Source organism: Ambystoma mexicanum, chromosome 1q, assembly GCF_040938575.1.
Source record: "Ambystoma mexicanum isolate Mex_15411 chromosome 1q, UKY_AmexF1_1, whole genome shotgun sequence".
NCBI lineage: Eukaryota > Metazoa > Chordata > Amphibia > Caudata > Ambystomatidae > Ambystoma > Ambystoma mexicanum.
Window position 1 is genome coordinate 1,159,374,628 of NC_090922.1, and position 11,692 is coordinate 1,159,386,319.

Genomic DNA, 11,692 nt, shown 5'->3' on the forward strand with positions numbered 1-11,692 from the left:
CCTGTTCTTTCTTATGTCAGTAGCTAGCATGTGGCTCCTACTGGTATCCTGGGAAAAATGTAAATAGATCCACTAAAAGGTTGGGATGGGTTATGACAATATGAGTTTGGTGAATCGAGGGAACATCCTAAAAGAAAAGGGGGTGGGGGATATTTGGTTTCCTCTAACCATACCTCACAATGTCCCCGAGATATACTTCCTCCAGATGGTTCTCCCTCATTTAGCCGTCCCAAGGTTAGGATCAAGTAGTATCAGCTGACGGCCCCTGGCCACATAGGAAGAAGCTGCTTCAGGGAAAGGAGTGAGGATATCGACCAGATTCATCACAATGCACTGGTCTGCTTGCTGCATCATGTGATGTATTGGTACCAAAATCCCCCAACACCACAACGGATTAAATTATAAAAGATGCTGGCCTCACCATCCTCTCTGCAGTAAAGTCCTGTTTCCACAGATGCATGCCAATGCTTCTCAATGGACCCAGCGGAAAACACAAAGTGGGCATCCCTAAGGTTGGATGAAAAATGTGCTCTTTATCCTTCACCCAGCTTGCTTTCCTGGACCTCTGGACTCCACGCAGTCTTGTAAGTGATTTCAATCCGGCACACCCCCAAGTCTTGCCCAGCATGTAGTGCGGAATTGAAGCCCTTATTTATTTGTATCTATAAATTCAATATTCTGAACGATATACCACTCGTATCACACACTTCTCCTGAGGACCCCTTCCCCGCCCCGCACCCCCAGTCACACTGAACCAGGAATCAAGCTAGTTTGCAAAGGTAAGTATTTATTTATTTATGTATTTAAAATGTAATCACAATATATTTTAATAGGTAAACAACAATCACCAATGGGGTGATAGAACACTTAATAGTATCTTTAATACACTGAGAATCAAGGAATGAGCATAAAACAAATGCAGCACAGAAAATAATACTTTTGTGTTGGTTTGGTATAGATGGCACTATGGTTAGAGGTTCCCCCTGCAACACCCCTTAACCCCCCAATAGGCAATTAAATAGATGTGAGGAGAGAGCAGGTATTCAGGAATAGCACAAATCAAACAGAATATCACTCACACCTTCCCCCTTCAAACACAAGAGAAAAACGGAATTAACTTTTCAGCTGTCACAATGGCTTTGAAATTGTCTTTAGAATTGACTGAGCAAAAACACCAAATGTGGTCAAAAACACTTAATTATACATTCCTATGGGAGCCGCTTTGTACAGTTGCACACAATCACAAACAATGATTTAGTCCAAAGAAAGCATTTGAAATCTCAAAGTCCAAGTTGGAAGCAGTTTAAAGCTAATTCACACGTGTAAAAACCTTTCAGAATCGTAATTCGCGGCAAACTTTTCCCTGCGCGATATTCGCTATAACGGGGGAATTTCGTTTCTATCATAAAAACGGAGGTAGTTATAGAGGTCTTAGTAAGATGTTTTTGCAAAAGAGGCGCGAGAATGGAAAACAGAAATGCACTTTGAAAATACAGATGGGTTGATTACAATAGATTATGTCTATGAAAAAGAGAATGCCACGCGTGATCAGCGTAACCCGTCTACTGTGGATACTCTACTTCTTCAGATGAGAAAAGAAATCATCGCAAAAATAGTTCTAGCAAGACGATGCTTCTGAATTGGAGATGGGATGGGTTTGAGATAGGGATCAGACAATGCAGATATATTAGGTTCACTTTTCTTCCTATTAATACTCACAGAATACGTTATCAAATTGGACTGTCAGTTCTGGTCATGGATTGGGCAGGTCCACCGGCAAACAGGCACCTCTAGAGGGATTTGGGTCAGCGGCGCGATTCTGGTCAAGTTTGGACTGCACCTCAGACTGGATTTGGAAGGGCCCCTTCTGGTGACTGGAAGCGGTAGATAACCAGATACAAGTTTTCAGCTGGCAAGCCTAATGCTAGCCAGCCAAGCTGAATTAAAATTAAATTCCTTCAGGTTTGGGATTTTTGCAATTGGGTCAGTCTAGCAATAATTTTGCAATGCTAGAGTCTGGATTCTGCAAGGAAATCTGGATATCTCAAAAAATTCTGGAGTCACCTACAAAATGAAGAGTTCTGGAATAAGGTGATGCGCGGGCATCTGGATGGGTTCTGGAAGCAGGGTGTTCTGGAAGCAGAGTATAGAGTCTTGTAGCCTGAGTCCTATGTGTAGTGCCCCTTCTATATTTATCCATTACACATTTTGTGGCATGGGCAGAACTTCAGAACACACCCCCCTATCTGTGAGTGGCTACAGGCGTGCTCTCCGTTTTGGTTGGCAACTTAAACAGGGCTGTTATCTTATGATAGGATTTGGGAACTCCCACCTGGATTTTTACCCAAAACGTACTTTTACACAAATCAATTTCTACCATTATGTACCCTCATAAAATGAGACAAATATTTTTCACATTTGATTGTCTACATTTACATCCAATTTCCATGTTTGTGAGAGCTGTAATGGTAATTTTACAGATTTTTGTCAATTTTACCCAGAACACTTTGGATTCATCATTTCTAATTCGATACACCTCTGGGCACTGATCAGTGGATCGTGTACATACAATTTTAAGCTTGCAACATTAATAGTTTTGCTACAATCAGTGTTTAAGTGTATCTTTGGTTCCTTATGTAGTAAAAACTCCTACCACATCAACTGTCTAGCATGAGTTCAGGTTTATAAGTTTGTATTTTTCACTTGTCTACTTATTTTGGCTGTCATGTTAAATGTCATAAAGTTCTGACGCAAAAACAAGTAATTTCCATTCAAAATCCAATCCAGGTTTTTTTTGTCTTGCTTCCCAAAGTGAGCAGATGGCCAGTCCTTTGAAGTTCACTGAGAAACCTCCCCCACATTCTGCTCCTCCTTGCAGAGGCCAATTCTCAGCATGTGCTTTGGTCAGTCAGCAGACGAATGTCTAATGGAATCCCTTTGAGTGGCTTGCTGGGATTATGCGTGACCCATTAACCGCCATTAGCCTACCCATTGTCAAGGGAGTGCTACACGGAGATGTCAGTTTTCCCAGACCAGGCCCTATCGGATCAGAATTCACATGTGGATTGGCTTCAGACTGGGCTCTTGGACATTAACATTTTTTCAGTTCACATATAAAATATAAGTATAAGTATAAAGGATTTAACCATTTTAAAAGAATTAGCCCTTCACCAACATACTTGAAATAGTGGATTGTGCAACTTTTCAGTACAAAGAAATACATTTAAGCTAAGTTTTTACAGTCCATTTCTTTAGGCAGCTGTCAGGCTGTAATGCCTGGATTCCTCGGACTGCCTTGAGGATCCATGTTTCCAGCACACTCTCCTTTCAATCATTCACTGGGGAACATAACTGAATTTAGCACCAAAATAGCACCTTGAAGGTTGCCCTTGATTAGGGAACTGTGTTTAGGGGCATTTTCGAATTTTAGCCATTCTGTGGGCTTGTTTCCAGTGACAGATGACAGATGGCAGCACTGATGACAGATGACGGCAGTGATTCCTGCTTTTTACACCACTTTGCCAGGCTATTTGGCAGGGCGTGCAGCTCTTTTGGTGGGTTATGAACTCTGCGCAATTTTACAGACTTAGTGCACACTGGGGTTATTGCCTCCATTCTTGGCAATTTCCTTTCCCCATTGGCAAAGGGGTGCAGTGTGGTGCAGTGGCGTGGATAAAAATACTCCACAGTCTGGTGGAGGAACCACGTGGGCAAGGACACACAGGCTTAAGCGTGACCGAGGAACAAGGGCTGTAGGATGCATGACTATGACGGAAGTTCAGAGGAATGCGCAGAACGCGAGGATAGCCACGGATGGAGAGGGAGCTAGAGCACGCACGACTGCGGGATTGGCGAGGGACCACTGCAAGTCGGGAGCGCGTGGGAAGGAGATGGCACGGAGGCGGTCATGATCAAAGATTGTGAGGGAACACACAGTCGGGGGGGGGGGGGAGCACAGCACGTGCTGAGTCAGCGCAATCCTAGCTTGCTTGGGGCCCGCGCAGGAAGGGGAGGTGAAGCTCGAGCAATGCGAGGAAGGGGAAGAGAGGGCAAGCGCGTAGCAGGGAGTGATAGAGGGACATGGAAGGGTATGCGATTTAAAGAATGCGAGAGGCGCACAGGGAGAGGGTGCAGGGGTGATGAGAAGGAACAGCGGGAGGAGAGCTCAGGAGGTGTGGGAGGGGGACAGTAAGGTAGGACTCGCAGGGGAAAGGGGAGCACCAAGCAGGGGCGTAGTTTGCAGGGGAGGGGCGACATAGACGTGGCGCAGTGTAAGGGCTAAGAAGCACAGAACCGGCAAGAAAAATCCCCAGCTTCTTACCTGGTGGCCGCAGACAGGATGGTGAATTGTCCGCACTCACGGTCTGCACCACAGACCCCTTTGTCGCCAAACACCTGCGTTGCTCAACACTGCGGCCTTGCCCTGCACTTGCTTTGCCGCAGTGGGTCAGAACCTCGGATTTTATAGGCTCTGTAGCTTGCACATAACAAACTCGTTACGTGTAAATCGGGCAACGTCTCCTGCAAACCTTCGTTTCTCAACACTGCGGCCTTGTCTTGCGTGGGCATCTGGGTCTCGTTTGAATAAGGCATTACCTCTGTCCACGTGTGATATGACTATGGGCTACGGCAACCGTTCTTGAAATCTGGGTGTGTAGGAATAGTTGATTATTTGCGGTGGAGTGTGCAATATTACTATGATTTTTGTTTTAAATGAGAGGGCCCAGTCGAAGGGAAATGTTCAATTGCATGAGATTAGAGGCATTAATCCATTGAGTTTATATCCTTCAGCTAATTCTACACTTGGAATGTTTGGTGGGGTTTCCTAGGAGAATGAATTTGGTCTTTGTCAGGTTGAGCTTCGGTTAGGGGCTTTATATCCAGGCTTCAGTGAGGGACAAATAATGCTTGGGTCAATGGATATTGCTGAAGCAATTGATCGTTCAATAAAGCTGCATGCCATCGGCATAATGGTGTAGCTGTGTTGGCTTGAGGTTCCATGTAGAAGTCGAAGATAAATGGACCGGTTGGAGCCCTGTGGAATTCTGCAGGTCACTAGGGGTGCTGAATTAAGTTGGGGGCTTATCTGGATGAGTTGGAGTCTGTTCGAGAGATAGGTGAACCATGGCAGGGCTGTTACTCTGAAGTCCATTTGTGTTGAAAGGATGTTGAGGGCTTCAACTGTTTTGAAGGTGGCAGGGGTCGTCTGTGTCTAGGATGGGGAGAGCATTGTTAACTTGTATGGTGGCAATCTCTGTGCCGCAATGTGGTTATAGTGCAGATTGGTAGTCCTAGGTGAGATTGTACTGAGGTATCCTTTCATGCACCTTGATGGTAAAGGATTTCCTGATCACCTTTCCGATGAAGGGGAGATACGTGATGGCCGATAGTTGGCCAGGTCATCCAGGTGAAGTGTGGGTTTCTTCAGGAAAGGGTAAGAATGTCCCATTTTCAGTGAATCTGGAAAGGAGCCTTGTATAAAGGATGCGATGACAACATTCAGTAGTGCTGTCAATGCTTCCCCAGTGATTGATACCCACAATGGAGGAGAGGAAAATATCCGTATATATAGGAGGTTGAGAGGTAGGGTTGAGGGATGTGAGCGTTCATCAGGTTTTCTGGAGTAATTGTCATGAAATCTATAAGTGTGAGATGTGGGTGGTCCTTTTTTGTGTTTGAAACTGTCACTGAGTTGCCTTATTTGGTCTGTGCAGTTGTTTTGAAGAATTGCTATCTGGTATGGGATGGGAAACCCTGGCCTTTTGATTTTTGTATTAAATATAAATCCATGTAGGTAATACAGCTCGTAAATGGAGGTCTGCTAAACTGGCTCTCTGATCTGCAGGTCCTGCTCTTCTGTGGTACAGAGCAGGTTCAGAGTTTACAGATTTAAGTCTGCCTCTCTGTTCCAAAACCATAATCTGGAAATAGAAGCCAAATCTAGGTTTTGGTATAGTGGGTGATAGTTCACAGAATTATTAAAGACGCAACAGATTTGTAGCATGCCAGTGACAATGTTGTGAGCGCAGACCAGCTATGAGAGGCAATGTGCATTCCAGCCTGATTATCTGCATTCCTGGGAATGGGACAAATTGCATGATACCTGCCTCTTTTGACCGTCTAGGAGGTTTGGTAACTCCTCTGCGCCAGGCCCAGTGACTCACATCAGGCGCTCTCTTGGGAGCCTGGCCTCAAAGAGCAATTCCATAACAAAGGCTGACCTCACAATATGGGGGTTGCACACCAAAGGGCATTTGAAGTGCAGGTTTGGAGAAGGGGGCAGATGTAGGCTATCCAGCAGAGGATCACTCCATCTTGGTTTTCTGTGGGATTCCCTTTCCTTCCGATCCCCTACACGTTCAGCACAGCAAAGCACTTTGGGTATGATGCGAAAAGGTACAATTCTTACCGTAACAAGGATTGCACTTGCACTTAACCAATTCCCTGTAGCTTGTTCCCTTCATAAGGACGAGGTTAAACCCCTCCCCTTTCTTTGATTCATTCCTGGACTTCAAGAATAGTTAATCTGGACCTCTTTTAGGAGAGCAGGCCTTTCCAAAGTCCTCCACCAGTGAGGTGGAGTGTTCCACAAACGGATGTAAGGTGCAGTATGGATTTGTAAGTTGAAGGTTTAGAGAGGGTAGCAGGGGGTTATTTTTGTAGTTCCTGAGTAAAGAGGCACGTTTTGAGATGTTTTCGGAAGGTCCAGTAGGAGGTTTCAGACCTTAGCGCTGCTGGTAAGTTCCATTGTTTGGCTGCTACCACTGGGAAGCTACTGCCTCTGGCATTCTGCAGTTTGAATCGTGGGGTTGTGAGGCGGTGTTTGTAGGATGAGCACGTGGGCCTGTTGGAGTGCTTGCCCAAGACTTTTATCCGAGAGGTATTTGGGTGCTAGCTTATGTAGACGTTTACCACAAAAGGCTTCAGAGGTATATCACTTTGCTGTGCCTGTTTCATCTTTGATTGGGAGCATTTGTTTGTAGAAGTGAGTGCTGAATAGGTGGTTTATCCACTACCCATCCTCTAGTAGTCTTTGTCACATTGCTAGCTCTGCATTTAAGTGGATTACAGCATTGTATGGTCCTGCCGAGGGGTTGATGTAGTGCTATGCAGCTTCGAAGATCTCCCTTCTCTTATTTGATTCTGTGATGAGTGCTGTATAGTAGTTTGCTTTGCTTGTGTAATGATTGGCCATCCATGGTATCTCTTAAAGGAGTCCGTGGATTGACTATTTGATATAATTGTTCACCCTCCCACCAGCCCACATTTTCCTGAAGTGTTAAAATGTCCGGTGGCCGTTTTTTAGTCCAATGGGAAATCTGCCTTTTCTATTGCTCTGCACTGATCCATTTGATGGCTCTGCTCATGTTTTTCTGTGTCTTGTTGGAATCCTCTGCTTCCTCGGGCACCCACACTGCTTCTGGTTGCTACTCTTGCTGGCCTCTTATTTGCATGTAAGATCTGCCATTGTGTGTTCTGTTTCAGGTTTGTGATGAAGTCTCAACAGAGCACCTTCTCTGTCAGGCTCAAGCACAGGTCAGATGAATGCAGCTTTCTTCTGGCTCCCAATACTGGTATTTGATTGTACACTTCTCTTCCACCGCTTCGCTCTCATGCACAACCTGATCTTCTCAGGGGTATTATCATATTTGGGTCTCTGAGGAACTTGGGTTCCAGTAGTAGCTCTATGACCTTCAGAATTATCCTTCCAGATTGGGCAAAGTCTGTAGTTCGAAGTTTAGGATTGGCTTTCTTCTATTTCTACATAGGGATTAACCCAGAGTTCAAATGATACAGGGATAACCGATTCCTCGGCGATAGACCTAACATCACTGAAGTAGGTGCACAGAGCTAGGGATGGACTTGCAGCTTTGACTCTGAACTCCAGAGACCCTTCTGGTTCCGAGTACCATTGTGGTCATCCAACTTTGTCACACAACTCATGCTGTGCTTTAGTTATCCCTTTGTCAAAAAATAGAATTAATATGACTTTAATCAGATGGCTCCACGTTGGTTGAGACTCTTTGCTAGCCATGATAAAAAAATCTGTTCTAATGTGTTATCCATTGTTAATTCATCGTTTTCTTAGAAATTGATGTTGGTAAAGGAGTAGCTGAACATTCTTTTACTACTTATACGTGGGAGCAAACTAATCTTTCCCCAGTTGCCACTGGTAAGGTAATGTTATAGGGAAAAGCTCAGCTATGCGTGTAAGCAAGTTGATTATATATTTCCCGATGTGGAGATGCTCTCATTTTCAAACCATAGGTTGACATCTCTTAAAAGCATGACCTGTGGATGTCCATAATTAGGTTCTGCTATTACAAACACAGTTGTCTGAGGTTTGATTTGGATCTCAAGGCGCATGATGTTACTAGGAAGTATAGGGTGGCGGTTGGTAGAAACGTGCACTGTACCCAACTGTGACCATCTGCATTGCACAGATGGTTATTCTTTCATTGAAATGAGTTAGATTTGCATTTTGTTTGCTTTGAGAGCATGCATTAATGAGGAAGCAATCGCCTTTCACAGAAGGTGGTGGTAGGTGACCGTAAAGAGTGGGTTTTTACACAAAAATGGGGTGTGCCTTTAACGACTGCATGATATTTAAGAGTGAAACCTGTAGATACTGTGGTGTTGGAACATTTCTCTATATGTTGGACTGTTTGCAATCACATTGTTCCTGAGTCAATGTGATGGGAACAGAAGGAGGCAAATTATCCCTTAAGGGCATGGATAACGCCAACAGACTTGCTTTTGTGCTGCCCTTGACAAACTCATGTGACTGATATTGGATTGTCCCCCTTTCTTGTCCGATGGTACTCAATGTGAACGTGCTCTTTGTGAATGAGGTGAAGTGAAAAACAGAAATGGAAGTGCCCTGCCACCAAGGGAAGCTTATGGGAACTGCAGAAAGACCAGTTTCAGTGTGGAGAACTGCAACGCCAGCAGCCCTGAGCCTTATGTGAGAAGCCATGAGGTAGATGTGGGCACAGGTGAAATGTAGCGAGGTAAACATTCAAACGGTAGATCGAAATTATTCTAAAGGATCTGACTTCAGCATCGCAGCCGGTTATGCAGCACGCAATGTGCAAAACACGACTGCACTCTTGTTGCTGAGTCTCTTAATTGCTTCTAAATATTCTCCCTACTGTCTGGTTTTCTTTTTAGTTTTGAAATTGCCTGTTGGTTTAATGCAGCTATTTAGGAAGATCTGGACTGCCAAACCAAGCAGTTTGTACATGAACTGTGCAGGCGTTGACCTCTAGATTTACGGGAGAAGCGTTAAACCTCTATCGTTCTGCTTCATTGGTGCCATTATGCAAGATCCTCTGATATTACCCCTCTTAAGACACCCACTCCCCTGTACCTTGCCCTTGTAAAATATATATATTCCACTCCTGCCATCTTTTAAGGTTTACTGAAAAAGGACAGTGCCCAGTTCTAATGTAGTCTGTGTCCGATCAGGTGTTTCAGAAAGCCTTCAGTAAATCCTGTTCCCGAAAGTGACCTCTTAATCAGAACTGCATTAGGGTCTAATTCACTCGAGTGTAACCTGTTTTAATGATTCTTCCATGCAGTGCTCCAGATAAGATTTGGAAGTGGGACTATTTTACTCCCTCTTTTTAAAAGTTGGCAGTAAAATTATGTTTTGGGGAGTAAAAACGTAAATCCATTTTCCAATGGGAGTATTGTATATGAGGGTCACAATGTTTTAACTAGAAAACGGAATTTATTTGTAATGATTTCTTTGCATCTAGTTATTCATGCACATAAAGGATACAGGTTATGATATGGCCTTTGTAACGTGCCTGTACACAAGTGTTTCAAGGCGCGACGAGGAAAGAAAGGGGGAACAGAAGGAGGACAGATCACGATCTTACTAGGCCAAGGCTCATTGAGATTGCTGCTCCCCACTCCCCTGCACTTAAGCAAAGTGCCAGGGGGATAGGGAGGGCAGTGCTGCACATGGCATCAAAACAATAACGAAGTGCGGCCAGCAGGTGGCAGGTGCAAGGGTAAGTGCAGACAGCGGGTGTCCAAAAGTGCAGGTAGGTGGACTATAGGGTTCCAGATACAGACAAGTGCAAGGGTTGCCGGGTGGCAGTGCAGGTGTTTAACTGGGCGGGCAGGGACCTGGGCCCAAATCAGAGGGTAGCCAGGTGACCAGTGCAGGTTTACTAATTCCCATCAGGCAGTAATAATAATAGTAGTTTCTTCATGTGGTACGTGTACTACTGGTACAAACCAATCCCTGGCGCTCTGTGGGTGAAAGCTATTTTTTGTTTTGAGTATCTGCCTATTTCTTGTAGTAAAGTGGCCGATAACACCTCTTATCTGTAGGGCTGCTTCCATGACATTGGAACCTCATATTCATCACCAGTCTCGGCCCCACTTCAGAAAAGAAATGGAGAGGATCTTCAAAAGAGCACCTGCTTCATACCCTGAAGATGCACCACTTTTGACTCCTCCCAGCCCAGTATCTCACTTGATAACCACCCATTACAGCCCGCCCCAATTCCGCCCCACACCCTCTTCCAGCACTGTAAATCGTAACTATTACCACCTCCCCTAAATTGTATGCTGATTATAAATGCTATGTTGTAGGAACTAATGTATGCTTGTAAGCTAAGTTCGGCCTCAATAATAAAGAAGTGTTCCATTGATTGTTTAACACATTTTATTGTTGGAAATATTGGCTGGTTATAAATATATTTGCAATGTTTTTATTTTTACAGTATTTTGCAATGTACAATACTGTTTATAATCACGGTATGAACTCCATGTAATGAAGTATGACCAGGTTTGTGCTTGTCCACTTTAGGGGGAGAGAGAAGAATGTGCTGCCGCCCTTTTTGCCGGCATGGAGGCAGGATGGTTAAAGCCAGTTGTTGGCCCAGAGTATCCATTGGAGAAAGCCTCCCAAGCTCATGAAGATATTATAAACGGCACTGGAGCGTTTGGGAAAATGGTTTTGGTCATGTGAAATAGTTTTCAAATAAAATGTACTACAGTTTTGTGTTATTTTACTAAGAGTTCATGCCCATCAGTTAGAGTTGATATTGTTTGCACATTTCACAATAAAAACAGCCCTACTTGGTACATTTGGATGCACTGCTCACCGGAATCATCTTTTACTTTAACATACTGTGAAGGCATCATGAAGCAGACAGACAATAGGTTCAAGTTTTGGTCCACAAAGTTTTATTAACTCAAAATGCAGGGTTGAATTAGGCCTAACGTGCCCTATGCTAAGGTGTGATTTCCCTACCTAAATTAAAATAAGGATAGTCTGTGTCAGGAAGTCCAAAGCAAAAGTCTGTCTGTGTTCAAAACCTATACTTCCCTCATGTTGAACTGTATACAATGTGTAGGGATGTCAACACATTAAACAGTGTTCAAAGTAATGTTCAGAGCTTCTTCCAGCTATTGGCTTGTAATCAGCTTCCCTTCCCCAACTTCAAAAGGCACCGGGGTTCCCTTCCCCAAGAGTTTGAATCTTCCAGCTTTTCAAAATAACGCAATTCCCTGCAATAATTCCTAGCTCTTAGGATATTGGTATTTTTCACTACTTCATATAAGCATTTCAGTTTCTTAACTTCAAAAACAAGTTAGAGGTTGTGAAACATAACCTTTGTTATAGGTGCTTTCCGTTGCTTTTCCATACAGGGGTTTACTCGGTCTAGGGGCA

At 44.1% G+C, this 11,692-nt stretch overlaps 1 protein-coding gene across 2 annotated transcripts in view; it reads left to right on the forward strand.

The window, feature by feature from the left end:
* Positions 1 to 11,111, forward strand: part of CRYZ (crystallin zeta) — a 348,909-nt gene extending 337,798 nt beyond the window's left edge. For both annotated transcript variants that reach the window (XM_069641903.1, XM_069641904.1), the window contains one exon: positions 10,826 to 11,111. In XM_069641903.1, the coding sequence (XP_069498004.1) occupies positions 10,826 to 10,987 (162 nt within the window). In that variant the 3' untranslated portion in view covers positions 10,988 to 11,111. The remainder of the gene's footprint in view (positions 1 to 10,825) is intronic.
* The last annotated feature ends 581 nt before the right edge of the window (positions 11,112 to 11,692 follow it).